This window comes from Oncorhynchus mykiss, chromosome 29, assembly GCF_057628025.1.
Source record: "Oncorhynchus mykiss isolate SJ-2025 chromosome 29, ASM5762802v1, whole genome shotgun sequence".
Lineage (NCBI taxonomy): Eukaryota > Metazoa > Chordata > Actinopteri > Salmoniformes > Salmonidae > Oncorhynchus > Oncorhynchus mykiss.
The window spans coordinates 45082587-45097984 of record NC_143050.1 but is presented as its reverse complement, the minus strand read 5'-3'; the positions used below and the strand labels follow the sequence as shown (position 1 = coordinate 45097984).

Below are 15398 nucleotides of genomic sequence, written 5' to 3'. Positions count from 1 at the left end.
AAAGAACAAATGGGTCACAGGATGGTGGAGTGAATATTGTTTGGCCAGAGTGATATGGGTGTTAGCCCAACAAATCAACAGAGGGAGAGAGGCCAAAAGCTTGTGATGTCTGTCACTGGATAATGGGACTATAGCCTAGACCAGAGGCACATAAAATCACTTCCTTCTAAAACTTGTCACACAATAATACAAATCATGTGTGAAGGGAAATACTCCAATACTGTATTTCACATCAATATCCATGTAGTAGAGATGATTTTTCAACGCCGATACCGATTATTGGAGGACCAAAAAAAGCCGATACCGATTAATCAGCTGATTTTTATTATTTATTTGTAATAATGACAATTACAACAATACTGAATGAACACTTATTTTAACTTAATATAATACATAAATAAAAACTATTTAGCCTCAAATAAATAATGAAACATGTTCAATTTTATTTAAATAATGCAAAAACAAAGTGTTGGAGAAGAAAGTAGAATTGCAATATGTGCTATGTAATAAAGCTAACGTTTAAGTTCCTTGCTCAGAACATGAGAACATATGAAAGCTGGTGGTTCCTTTTAACATGAGTCTTCAATATTCCCAGGTAAGACGTTTTAGGTTGTAGTTATTATAGGAATTATAGGACTATTTCTCTCTATACTATTTGTATTTCATATCCCTTTGACTATTGGATGTTCTTATAGGCACTTTAGTATTGCCAGTGTAACAGTATAGCTTCCGTCCCTCTCCTCGCCCCTGCCTGGGCTCTAACCAGGAACACATCGACAACAGCCACCCTCGAAGCATCGTTACCCATTGCTCCACAAAAGCTGCGGCCCTTGCAGAGCAAGGGGAACAACTACTCCAAGTCTCAGAGCGAGTGACGTCACCGATTGAAACGCTATTAGCGCGCACCCCGCTAACTAGCTAGCCATTTCACATCGGTTACACCAGCCTAATCTCGGGAGTTGATAGGCTTGAAGTCATAAACAGCTCAATGCTTGAAGCATTGCGAAGAGCTCCTTGCAAAACGCATGAAAGTGCTGTTTGAATGAATGCTTACGAGCCTGCTGCTGTCTACCATCGCTCAGTCAGACTGCTCTATCAAATATCAAATCATAGACTTAATTATAACATAATAACACACAGAAATACGGGCCTTTGGTTGTTAATATGGTCAAATCCGGAAACGATCATTTCGAAAACCAAACGTTTATTCTTTCAGTGAAATATGGAACCGTTCCGTATTTTATCTAATGGGTGGCATCTCTAAGTCTAAATATTGCTGTTACATTGTACAACCTTCAATGTTATGTCATAATTATGTACAATTCTGGCAAATTTATTACGGCCTTTGTTAGGAATAAATGGACTTCACACAGTTCACAACGAGCCAGGCAGCCCAAACTGCTGCATATACCCTGCTTGCACGGAATGCAAGAAAAGTGACACAAAGTGACACAATTTCCCTGTTAGCAGGCAATATTAACTAAATATGCAGGTTTAAAAATGTATACTTGTGTATTGATTTTAAAGAAAGGCATTGATATTTATGGTTAAGTTTGGTGCAACGACAGTGCTAAATCATCACCCGTTTGGCAAAGTAGGCTGTGATTTGATGAGAAATTAACAGGCACCGCATCGATTATATGCAACGCAGGACACGCTAGATAAACTAGTAATATCAACAACCATGTGTAGTTAACTAGTGATTATGTGAAGATTGATTGTTTTTCATAAGTTTATTGCTAGCTAGCAACTTACCTTGGTATCTTGCTGCCCTCGCGTAACAGCTAGTCAGCCTCCTTGTGGAGTGCAATGTAAGGCAGGTGGTTAGAGCGTTGGACTAGTAACCAGAAGGTTGCAAAAACGAATCCCCGAGCTGACAAGGTAAACATTTGTCGTTCTGCCCGTGAATAAGGCAGTTAACCCACCGTTCCTAGGCCGTCATTGAAAATAAGAATGTGTTCTTAACTGACTTGCCAAGTTAAAAAAAGGTGTAAAAAAATTACAAAAAATCGGTGTCCAAAAATACCGATTTCCAATTGTTAGGAAAACTTGAAATCGGCCCTAATTAATCGGCCATTCCGATTAATCGGTCGACCTCTAACATGTAGTCTATTAATCAATGGTTATATGTAATGCGTAGTTTGATGTGTAACTAAAGAAAAGCCAGCCCTTACCTTTTGGAGAAATTCCAGAATTAGTATGGAACATGCTTCATTTTGCTTTCACGTGTGTGGAAAAAAGTAAGAAAGAGTATCTAAACCTCTCTCTCTATCTCTCACTTTTTCCCTCTGTCTTTCAGAATGCGACCCATGAGATTGGTGAGGAGGTGGAGGACGGGGTGGTATACACCATCACCCTGCGGAAGGTGCAGATGCTCCACCACCGCCACCATGTTGGTGGCAGCGGGGCCGTTAAGGGCCAACGCTGGCTAGGTCTGGACGCATCGCTCAGCCTGTATGAGACGTGCAAGGTGCGCACCATCAAGGCAGGCACGCTGGAGAAGCTGGTGGAGTACATGGTGGCGGCGTTCCGGGGCAACGACTCCACCTACGTTACCATCTTCCTCTGCACCTACCGCTCCTTCGCCTCCACCAAGCAGGTCCTGGACCTGCTGCTCAACAGGTGAGTAAAGGGGGGGAGAGGGAGGGATACATTGGTGCATAAATGGATGAATAGATGGATGAATTTACCGATGTATGCATGGGTGGATCCATTAGTTGATTGGTGGAAGAATTATAGATGGATGGAAAAGGTGGGTGGATGGAGTGATGCATGAATGACATGATGAATGGAGGGTGTGGATGAATAAATGTCTTGATACAGGGATGGATATATGAATGGATGGATGGATGGATGGATGGATGGATGGATGGATAGATAGATAGATAGATAGATAGATAGATAGATAGATAGATAGATAGATAGATAGATAGATAGATAGATAGATAGATAGATGATAGATAGATAGATAGATAGATAGATAGATAGACGACTAACAAACTGATTTCCACCTGTCTAATGTCCATTGCTCGTGTTTCAAGGCCCAAGCAAGTCTCTTCTTCTTATTGGTGTCCTTTAGTAGTGGTTTCTTTGCAGCAATTAATCTCCTCTGAACAGTTGATGTTGAGATGTGTCTGTTACTTGAACTCTGTGAAGCATGTATTTGGGCTGCAATCTGAGGTGCAGTTAATTGCCCATTTCTGAGGCTGGTAACTCTAATGAACTTATCCTCTGCAGCAGAGGTAACTCTGGGTCTTCCTTTCCTGTGGCGGTCCTCATGAGAGACATTTTCATCATAGCTCTTGATGGTTTTTGCGACTGCACTTGAAAAAGCATTCAAAGTTCTTGAAATGTTCCTCATTGACTGACCTTCATGTCTTAAAGTAATGATGGACTGTCATTTCTCTTTGCTTATTTGAGCTGTTCTTGCCATAATATGGACTTGGTCTTTTACCAAATAGGGCTATCTTCTGTATACCAACCCCACCTTGTTCAGGTATGCCAAGCTCCAGCACCTGCCTGGCTCAGAGGGCCACAGACTGACTCATGATGATCGCACAGATCTGAGGAAGTAAGTCTCTGTCTGACTCAGAAACACATTGTGGACAATACTTCTCTCAAATAGCCTCCTTTTCAACACATACTGTACAGTGACATAAAACAGAGAAACTTACATCATTTTCACATTTTGTTGCCAGGAATGTGTAATATTTACACCTACAAGACATTATTCTAAGACATAAGAAAGGAAGCCACTTAATCTGTCCTACAAGCTAGTATAGTTGTAGGATCTTAATTTGATCACTCTTTTGTTGCTGGGAATTTTATTTCGCCGCAGGAAATGCCGATGAACTTTATGATTTACATAGATTCACTGAAAACCTGCACTAACACACTGTTAAGGTAACAGTATTCCACTTTTAATGTAGCCGCATTTTGACCAGCTAATATCCTACCCACTGATCAAGAAACATTATGGACTAAACACAGGTCAAATTAAAATCCTACATCTGTGTACCTCTTTTTTCTCCTTGCCACCAGCACTATTCTGCTGACGTAAGCAGTTTCGCCATTATGGACATTGGATATGTTTCTATTGTGTACAGTGGGGCAAAAAAGTATTTAGTAAGCCATTGTGCAAGTTCTCCCACTTAAAAAGATGAGAGAGGCCTGTCATTTTCATCATAGGTACACTTCAACTATGACAGACAAAATGAGAAAAAAAAATCCAGAAAATCACATTGTAGGATTTGTAATGAATTTATTTGCAAATTATGGTGGAAAATAAGTATTTGGTCAACTACAAACAAGCAAGATTTCTGGCTCTCACAGACCTTAACTTCTTCTTTAAGAGGCTCCTCTGTCCTGCACTTGTTACCTGCATTAATGGCACCTGTTTGAACAAGAACGGTGAGCATAAATCCCAGAACCACACGGGGGTACTAGGTCCTCCACCTGTTACCTGTATTAATGACACTTGAAACAGTCACACTCCAAACTCCACTATGGCCAAGACGAAAGAGCTGTCAAAGGACACCAGAAACAAAATTGTAGACCTGCACCAGGCTGGGAAGACGGAATCTGCAATAGGTAAGCAGCTTGGTTTGAAGAAATCAACTGTGGGAGCAATTATTAGGAAATGGAGGACATACAAGACCACTGATAATCTCCCTCGATCTGGGGCTCCATGCAAGATCTCACCCCGTGGGCTCAAAATGATCACAAGAACGGTGAGCAAAAATCCCAGAACCACACGGGGGGACCTAGTGAATGACCTGCAGAGAGCTGGGACCAAAGTAACATAGCCTACCATCAGTAACACACTACGCCGCCAGGGACTCAAATCCTGCAGTGCCAGACGTGTCCCCCTGCTTAAGCCAGTACATGTCCAGGCCCGTCTGAAGTTTGCTAGAGAGCATTTGGATGATCCAGAAGAAGATTCGGAGAATATCATATGGTCAGATGAAACCAAAATATAACTTTTTGGTAAAAACTCAACTCGTTGTGTTTGGAGGACAGAGAATGCTGAGTTGCATCCAAAGAACACCATACCTACTGTGAAGCATGGGGGTGGAAACATCATGCTTTGGGGCTGTTTTTCTGCAAAGGGACTAGGACGACTGATTGGTGTAAAGGAAAGAATGAATGGGGCCATGTATCGTGAGATTTTGAGTGAAAACCTCCTTCCATCAGCAAGGGAATTGAAGATTAAATGTGGCTGGGTCTTTCAGCATGACAATTATCCCAAACACACCGCCCGGGCAACGAAGTAGTGGCTTCATAAGAAGCATTTCAAGGTCCTGGAGTGGCATAGCCAGTCTCCAGATCTCAACCCCATAGAAAATCTTTGGAGGGAGTTGAAAGTCCGTGTTGCCCAGCAACAGCCCCAAAACATCACTGCTCTAGAGGAGATCTGCATGTAGGAATGGGCCAAAGCAACAGTGAGTGAAAAAAGCAACAGTGTGTGAAAACCTTGTGAAGACTTACAGAAAACATTTGACCTCTGTCATTGCCAACAAAGGGTATATAACAAAGTATTGAGATAAACTTTTGTTATTGACCAAATACTTATTTTCCACCATAATTTGCAAATAAATTCCATAAAAAAATCCTACAATGTGATAAACAGGCCTCTCTCATATTTTTAAGTGGGAGAACTTGCACAATTGGTGGCTGACTAAATACTTTTTTGCCCCACTGTATATATCTTGCCTGTCCTTCTCAGAATTTAATGTATGCTAGTCTCCTTTATTTTCACTCTCCTATCATTTTCCTGTACTTGATACACCCCTCTGTCTATGTACTTTCTTTCCTATCTCGCAACTCCATTTTCCTCTTTTTTTTATTATTAAAGGTAAAGAAATTTGCCATCCAAACACATGTATTAAACTCTCTCTCTCTCCACAGCACAATATCCTCCATCTTGGGGGCATGGCTTGACCAGTACTCTGAGGACTTCTGGAATCCTCCGGAGTACAGCTGCCTGCGACGTCTCATCTCCTACCTGCACCTCAACTTCCCGGGATCGGACCTGGAACGCCGCGCCTGCAACCTCCTGGCCCACTTCCACCACCGGCAGCTCCAAGAGCCCGAGAGTGAGTGTAAGACACTCACCTTACCCCCGACTAAACTTATGTCCTTTGAACCCTGACCCCAGCTCCTAAACATGGTCATGTAGAGTCCATATAATTCGTATTAGTGGAAGGCCAGATATATTTTGGGTGGTACTCCAAATAAGAGAACACTGCTGTTTGTGAATCCCTTTTTGTGTTACAGACAAAACTGTGTGACGTGATCATGTAGTAAAGTAGGACCAGCACAGTCAGATGCTCTATTACACACACACACACCTGTATTAGCTTACGACATTTCGAGCTACATCTTCAACGAAAGTTATATCTGAGGGTGGTCGCCCTCACTTCACTACGTTAAGGACTTTACAAACCCCAGCCGCTCATAAAAAGTGGTGAAAGTGTGTTTGACTGTTACGCACGCCTCTATGAAGAGGGAACGCAACACCCTGCTACAACTAAACTCTCTGTGAAGTGAAAAAGGTATGAACTGTAGGTGCGAGTAAGAATGACAACAGACAGAATGTGGTACCGTTTACAAGGACTTTATTCCTTTACACGGTAATATGGGGAAAAGGGGCTGGACGGAAACAAAGCAAAGAAAGTAAATCTCAAAGCCCCCCCCTCTCCTATCTTACCTGCCTACCCACTACTTACCTAATTTAGCACCACCTGGTGCCCTAACCAAAATACAGGGGGTTGTCCGTCCAGGTCTTACCTAGTGTGCCTAGACAATGAATATACTACGGGTATATGTATGCCCGCGGGCCTCTCGCCTAAGCACTCCCAAGGTGCCTTCCCCTTTCCCCCTGGGAACAAATGAAACAGAATATTAAACAATTTCACAAACAAACTAAGAAACAAAGGACATCAAATAATCTCTATCTGAGCAACAAACTCACAAAACATACCAACTTCCCAGCAATGAACTCCCATCAAAATCTCTCAGTAATCCCTACCTCCAAAATCTCTCTCTCCTGAACAGAACACTGGCTTTTATATAGCTTCAGAATGAATGTAACTGGAGACAGCTGTGTCTTGACGAGGGGGCGGGGTCAGCTCTCCAATTAGCCCTGGAGTCGACCAATCAGCTGCTTGAGGGATTTCAGGAAGCCATTTCCTGAAATAAAACACATGCAAATACACAAACTACAACACATAAACTGGGGAACGTAACATTGACGTAATTAAGCTAATGAGTTGTGATGTCACCCCTCAGTGCTGGATCATGGCGGCTATCCTTTCACCTTATTGGAGGAGAATGGCTACGAGGATGACCGACTGGACTTTCTGAACTTTGACCCGGCGGTGGTGGCCGAGCAGTTCACCCTCATGGACGCGGTAAGATGACAAAACATTACAAAAACTCAGATTCCCAGCAGCACATGTCCTTGTACTAACAACATATCCTTATACAGTATTAACTCGATTTTTAAATTACATTTAGTCTATTATTTTCCATTATCATTTTCCACCATTGCACTTTATAGTGTTAAGTTACTTTCTCATTGTTTTCAAGAAGTTTGTGTATTTTTCCACGCCAGATTTGAAGCAAAATGAAAAATGAAACGCTGTAACTCTGTCATCTTGTGAGCATTGGAGCCCAGATAGAGTCCTGCACGGGTCAGTTTTTTGGAGCCGCACCCCGCCCCATCACAATGTGATGCAACCACATTGACGACTTAAAACCCTTTGGGAAAAAGCCTTCTAATTAGCCTTCTTCTTACGTAATGAAAGCATAATAGCCGACATAACAAAACACAATATGGTTTAGATAATCAAATAGTTTAATTGAAACTTAAATGAACAGTTCCAAGAATCAACTAGATTATATGCTGAAAAAATTGCCTAGGCTACAGTTATTTAGTAGGCTATTTGCTACTGAAACTTTTACCAGCCTCACAGGTCTAAACTTTATATGGCTTGTGTATGGTCTAAATGACCTAAAGCCTGAATTAACATAATAATGAACAAATAGTTACCTGAATTATTGTAAATAAATACCTGCTTGCACTTTGTATCCATCTACCGGGTTGTTGTCCTCCTTGTCCACAATGACTCCAAAATTCTTCCAACCCGGGGATTTCACTCGCACGTTTCCATGATGGTGTAGCCTATTCCACCATCATAACCTTTCTTTTTATTTCTCCTGTTACTTTAGATATTTTCGCATGAGCTAGGAGTCAGGGAAAATAAACTTTGCAACATATTGTGGCGTGGTGGAAGGGAATATATAAGCCCTGCACGTGGACAAATTAGGAATGTTTAGGAATTAGGAATGCACCACACAAATAATGGATAGTTCCCCGCTCCACTCTCTCGGCTGCGTGGCTGTCTGCCTCACCGCTCACTTAGCCTAATGGACTTCGCAACACAATTCATCACAACAAGCTCCTGTGTTTGTAAAATATATATTATCTTGATTTAAAAATGTTTTCGAGAATGTTTTCATTCCACCAGTTGATTTTTTTGCTGGTCAACGGCTGGGAACCGTGGGTATGTGACCTGATGCAGGACTATAAGCCGTGTTAGTTATCTTAGGAAGTGAAGAGAGACAGAAGACACCGAGGGCTTTATGCCCACTCTGCTGCTGAGTGTCCTACGGACTTTTGTTAGGAGACTGGAGTGCAGCAGACACTTTTATCATTCCTCCTCGAAGTCTTCTAAAGGATCTGCCTGCCTCTCTTTTCTCTCTCTTCTGTCCATGAGAGTGAAAACATGTTAAACTCATCTAAAATACATTACTGGTTGTGACAAGAGACCATTTTGTTTTATAGTTCTTACTCCCCTTTTTCCTCATAGGAGCTCTTTAAGAAGGTGGTCCCCTACCACTGTCTGGGGAGTATCTGGTCGCACCGGGACAAGAAGGGCAAGGAGCATCTGGCACCCACCATCCGTGCCACTGTCACACAGTTCAACTGCGTCACCAACTGTGTCATCGCCACCTGCTTGAGTGAGCGTCTGCTCAAACCCACACAGCGGGCCAAACTGGTGGAGCGCTGGATCGAAGTGGCCAGGGTGAGGAGCTGTTGTTAGCAGGAGTTGTTCTTGTTGTTGTTGTGGTTGTTGTTGTTGTTGTTGTTGGCATGAGATTCTGAGGTGTCCTTGGCTTCAGTTCCTGCAGAGGCACAGTGTGTGTTGTGTAGCATGATGACTACAGTACCCATAATGCTATGTTCAAAATATTTATTTGAGTAAAAAAAGTTCTAATGCTTCCCTTTCCTTAATAATACATTGGATTGATATGCCACCGGTGCTTAGTTGGGTTCATTGATATCTCCTTGATATTCATAGTCTTTTTTCTCTTCAGGAGTGTCGAATCCTGAAGAATTTTTCTTCGCTACGGGCCATCCTTTCTGCTCTGCAGTGCAACCCGGTCCACCGGCTGAAGAGGACATGGGATGAGGTGTCCAGGGAGAACTTTCGCATCTTCCACGAGTTGTCAGAAATATTCTCAGACGAAAATAACCATTCGCTCAGCAGAGAGCTGCTCATCAAGGTAGGATGTGTGTGTGTGTCTACAGTACCAGTAAAAAGTTTGGACACACCTACTCATTCAAGGGTTTTTACTTTATTTTGACTATTTTCCACATTGTAGAATTAAAAACTATGAAATAACACACATGGAATCATGTAGTAACAATTTTTTTTTTAAACAAATCAAAATATATTCGACATTAGAGATTCTTAGTAGACACCCTTTGCCTTGATGACAGCTTTGCACACTCTTGGCATTCTCTCAACCAACTTCACCTTGAATGCTTTTCCAACCGTCTTGATGCCGTTTCCACATATGCTGAGCACTTGTTGGCTGCTTTTCCTTTACTCTGGGGTCCAACTCATCTCAAGCAATCTCAATTGGGTTGAGGTCGGTGATTTTGGAGGCCAGGTCATCTGAGGCAGCACTCCATCACTCTCCTTCTTGGTCAAATAGCCCTTACATAGCCTGGTAGCCATTGTCCTGTTGAAAAATAAATGATAGTCCCACTAAACGCAAACCAGATGGGATGGCGTATCGCTGCAGAATGCTGTGGTAGCCATGCTGGTTAAGTGTGCCTTGAATTCTAAACAAATCACAGACAGTGCCACCAGCATAGCACCATCAAACCACCTCCTCCATGATTCACTGTGGGAACCACACACATCATCTGTTCACCTACTCTGCGTCTCACAAAGACACGGCATTGGAACCAAAAATCTCAAATTTGGACAGATTTCCACCGGTCTAATGTCCATTGCTCATGTTTCTTGGCACAAACAAGTCTCTTCTTATTATTGGTGTAATTTAGTAGTGGTTTCTTTGCAGCAATTCAACCATGAAGGTCTGATTCACACAGTCTCCTCTGAACAGTTGATGTTGAGATGTGTCTGTTACTTGAACTCTGTGAAGAATGTATTTATGCTGCAATTTCTGAGGCTGGTAACTATAATGAATGTAATGATCTTATCTTCTGCAGCAAAGATAACTCTGGGTCTTCCTTTCCTGTAGCGGTCCTCATGAGAGCCAGTTTCATCATAGCTCTTGATAGTTTTTACAACTGCACTTGAAGAAGCTTTCAAAGTACTTGAAATGTTCTGTATTGACTGATCTTCATGTCTTACAGTAATGATGGACTGTCGTTTCTCTTTGCTTATTTGAGCTGTTCTTGCCATAATATGGACTTGGTCTTTTACCAAATAGGGCAATCTTCTGTATACCATCCCTACCTTGTCACAACACAAATGATTGGTTCAAACGCATTAAGAAGGAAAGAAATTCCACAAATGAACTTTTAACAAGGCACACCTGTTAATTGAAATGCATTCCAGGTGACTACCTCATGAAGCTGGTTGAGAGAATGCCAAGAGTGTGCAAATCTGTCAACCAGACAAATGGTGAAGAATCTTAAATATAACATCTATTTTGATTTGTTTCACACTTTTTTGGTTACTACATGATTCCATATGTGTTGTTTCACTGTTTTGATGTCTTCATTATTATTCTACTATGTAGAAGAAAAATCCCTGAATGAGTAGGTATGTCCAAACTTTTGACTGGTAATTGTATGTTGCTGGCTTTTGGGCAAAAAATATATTTGAAAAGTCCCAAAATAAACCTGTTGCCGGCCAAAATGACCGGGAGGAAAAAAATCCCATTGCAATTTAATGCTTTTTTATTAATGGAGTTACTAGTAAATACGTTTGACCATCATGCTCATCGTTCTATAGGTTAATTTGTATTTATTATGGATCCCTGCTGGCAGCTACTCTTCCTGGGGTCCAGAAAAATTAAGGCAGTTATACATTTAAAAAACATTATAATAGATTCACAACAGATTTCACAACATATTAAGTTTGTGCCCTCAGGCCCCCTCTACTACTACATATCTACAATACAAAATCTATGTGCACGTGTGTATAGTGCGTATGTTATCGTGTGTTTGAATGCATGTGTCTGTGACTATGTTTGTGTCCCCGCTGTTCCATTAGGTGTATTTTTATAAGTTTTTAAAATCTAATTTTACTGCTTGCGTCAGTTACTTGATGTGGAATAGAGTTCCATGTAGTCATGGGTCTATCTAGTACTGTGCACCTCCGAGAGTCTGTTCTGGACTTGGGGACTGTGAAGAGACCTCTGGTGGCATGTCTCGTGGGGTATGCATGGGTGTCCAAGCTGTGTGCCAATAGTTCCAACAGACAGCTCAGTGCATTCAACATGTCAATACCTCTCCCAAATAAGTAGTGATGAAGTCAATCTCTGCTCCACTTTGAGCCAGGAGAGATTTACATGCATATTATTAATGTTAGCTCTTTGTGTACATCCAAGGACCAGCCTTGCTGCCCTGTTCTGAACTATTTGCAATTTTCCTAAGTACCTCATTGTGACACCTGACCACATGACTAAACAGTAGTCAAGGTGTGACAGAACTAGGGCCTGTAGGACCTGCCTTGTTGATGGTGCTGTTTAGAATGCAGACTGGCTCTTTATTATGGACAGACTTCTCCCCATCTTAGCTGCTGTTGTATCAATATGTTTTGATCATAACAGTTTACAATCCAGGGTTACTCCAAGCAGTTTAGTCTCCCCTTGCTCAATTACTGTCACGTGTGCTCCCTCTCCGGCTTCTAGGTCACCAGGCTGCTCGTTATGGCGCACACCTGTCCCCATCGTTACATGCACCTGCACGTCATCAGACTCACCTGGACATCATCACTTCCCTGATTACCTTCCCCATACATGTCACTCCCTTTGGTTCCTTCCCCAGGCATCATTGTTTCTGTTCCTGTGTTAGTTCTGTGCGTTGTTCGTGATTCTTATTTTTTGTATAATGTTGTGTTTAATTATTAAAACACTCACTCCCTGAACTTGCTTCTCAACTCTCAGCGCACATCGTTACAGAATGACGCCTCACCTAAGGGAAGCATCAGGGAATGTTTTTTTTTCTGGTGTGAATGATGTCGGGTCCGGGAGCCACTACAGATTCTCATGCCTCAGACAGATGGCCAGGCTTCCCTGCTACAGCCAGCTCATCGGGCTTTCATGCCTTCACTGGATCGCCAGGCTCCCCTGCTTCCATCGGCTCGTCAGGCTCTCATGCCTCAGCCGGATAACCAGCTCCACTGCTTTAGCCGGTCTGTCAAGTTCTTGCGCCCCAGCCGGTGACAGGTTCCCGCGCATCAGCAGGGGTGACCGGTCTGCTCCTGATCCCCGGGATAGTATTTTTGGTCGGTGTCCTGCGGCCGGAGCCGTGCGTCAGAGAGGGGGTACTGTCACGTGTGCTCCCTTTCCGGCCTCTAGCTCACCAGGTTGCTTGTTATGGCGCACACCTGTCACCAGCATTACGTGCACCTGCACGTCATCAGACTCACCTGGACTCCATCACTTCCCTGATTACCCTCCCTATAAATGTCACTCCCTTTGGTTCCTTCCCCAGGTGTCATTGTTTCTGTTCCTGTGTTAGTTCTGTGCGTTGTCCGTGTTTCTTATTTTTGTATTATGTTGTGTTTTATTTACTAAAACATTCACTCCCTGAACTTGCTTCCCGACTCTCAGCGCACATCGTTACAATTACCATGTTATTCATTGCAAGATTTAGGTTAGGTTTAGGGTTTCGTGAATGATTTGTCCAAAATACAATGCTTTTCGTTTTTTAAATATTTAGGACTAACTTATTCCTTGCCACCCATTCGGTCACTAACTGCAGCTCTTTAAGTGTTGCAGTCATTTCAGTCACTATGGTAGCTGACGTGTGTTGTGTCATCGGCATACATAGACACACTGGCTTTACTCAAAGCTAGTGGCATGTCATTAGTAAAGATTGAAAAAAGTAAGGGGTCTAGACAGCTGCCCTGGGGAATTCCTGATTCTACCTGGATTTTGTTGGAGAGGCTTCCATTAAATAACACCCTCTGTGTTCGGTTAGACAGGTAACGCTTTATCCACAATATACCAGGGGGTGTAAAGCCATAACACATACGTTTTTCCAGCAACAGACTATGCTCGATAATGTCAAAACCCACACTGAAGTCTAACAAAACCGCCACAACAATCTTTTTATCATTGATTTCTCTTAGCCAATCATCAGTAATTTGTGTCAGTACTTGTTGAATGTCCTTCCCTATAAGCGTGCTGAAAGTCTGTTTGTCAATTTGTTTACTGTAAAATAGCCTTATATGTGGTCAAACACAATTTTTTCCAAAAGTTTACAAAGCATTTGTAACAGGCTGATTGGTCAGCTATTTGAGCCATTAAAGAGGGCTTTACTATTTTATTTATTTAACCTGTTGCGACGACCAAACCCGGATCCGGGATTCTATTTATAGACCTAAGCTCATTACCATAACGCAACGTTAACTATTCATGAAAATCGCAAATGAAATGAAATAAATATGCTATCTCTCAAGCTTAGCCTTTTGTTAACAACACTGTCATCTCAGATTTTCAAAATATGCTTTTCAACCATAGGAAAACAATAATTTGTGTAACAGTAGCTAGCGTAGCATTCAGCGTTAGCATTAGCGTTAGCATTTAGCAGGCAACTATCACAAAAACAAGTAAAGCCTTCAAATAAAATAACTTACCTTTGAAGAACTTCTGATGTTTTCAATGAGGAGACTCTCAGTTAGATAGCAGATGCTCAGTTTTTCCAAAAAGATTCTTTGTGTATTAGAAATAGCTCCGTTTTGTACATCACATTTGGCTACCAAAAAAAAAAAAAAAAAAAAAACGAAAATTCAGCCCTCAAAACGCGAACTTTTTTCCAAATTAACTCCATAATATCGACTGAAACATGGCAAACGTGGTTTAGAATCAATCCTCAAGGTGTTTTTCCACATATCTCTTCGATGATATATCCTTCGTGGAAGCCTGGTTTCTCCTTGCTCTCAAATGGAAAAATAATTGCACCTGGCTTTGCGCTCCAATTTCGACGCAGGGACACCAGGCGGACACTTGGAAAATGTAGTCTCTTATGGTCAATCTTCCAATGATATGCCTACAAATACGTCACAATGCTGCAAACACCTTGGGGAAACGACAGAAAGTGTAGGCTCATTCCTTGCGCAATCACAGCCATATAAGGAGACAATGGAAAACAGAGCTTCAGAGATTCTGCTCATTTCCTGGTTTCGCCTGTAGAATGAGTTCTGGGGCACTTACAGACAATATCTTTGCAGATTCTGAAACTTCAGAGTGTTTTCTTTCCAAAACGGTCAATAATATGCATAGTCGAGCATCTTTTCGTGACAAAATATTGCGCTTAAAACGGGAACGTTTTTTATCCAAAAATGAAATAGCGCCCCTAGAGATCCAAGAGGTTAAACTTTATTTAACTAGGCAAGTAAATTAAGAACAAATTCTTATTTACAATGAGGGCCTACTATCCTTATGTAGGGGAATACCTTTTGTTTCCCTCCAGGCCTGAGGGCTTACACTTTCTAGTAGGCTTAAATTGAATATATGGCAAATAGGTGTAGCAATATCGTCCACTATTATCCTCAGTAATTTTCCATCCAAGTTGTCAGACCCCGGTGCCTTGTCATTGTTGACAGATAACTATCATTTTTTAACCTCTTACAGTTCTTGTCTTTCATAATTTGGTCAGATATACTCGGATGTGTAGTGTCAGCATTTGTTGCTGGCATGTCATGCCTAAGTTTGCTAGTCTTGCCAATTAAACAATCATTTAAATAGTTGGCAATATCAGTGGGTTTTGTGATGAATGAGTCATCTGATTCAATGAATGATGGAGCGGAGTTTGCCTTTTTGCCCCAAATGTCATTTAAGATGCTCCAAAGCTTTTTACTATCATTCTTTATGTCCTTTATCTTTGTTTCATAGTGTAGTTT

General features: G+C 41.8%; 1 protein-coding gene across 9 annotated transcripts in view; it reads left to right on the top strand.

Moving 5' to 3' along the window:
* LOC110509485 (ral guanine nucleotide dissociation stimulator) overlaps positions 1–15398 on the top strand; it is a 202458-nt gene that overhangs the window by 166154 nt on the left and 20906 nt on the right. For 4 of the 9 annotated variants that reach the window (XM_090227332.1, XM_090227330.1, XM_090227333.1 and 1 more), the window contains 6 exons: positions 2300–2622; positions 3497–3571; positions 5908–6095; positions 7291–7412; positions 8874–9089; positions 9382–9570. In XM_090227332.1, coding sequence (XP_090083458.1) covers positions 2300–2622; positions 3497–3571; positions 5908–6095; positions 7291–7412; positions 8874–9089; positions 9382–9570 — 1113 coding nt within the window. Of the gene's footprint in view, positions 1–2299; positions 2623–3496; positions 3572–5907; positions 6102–7290; positions 7413–8873; positions 9090–9381; positions 9571–12180; positions 13086–15398 lie in introns of those variants that run through there. The other 5 variants (XM_090227331.1, XM_090227329.1, XM_021590372.3 and 2 more) reach the window with 3 other exon arrangements.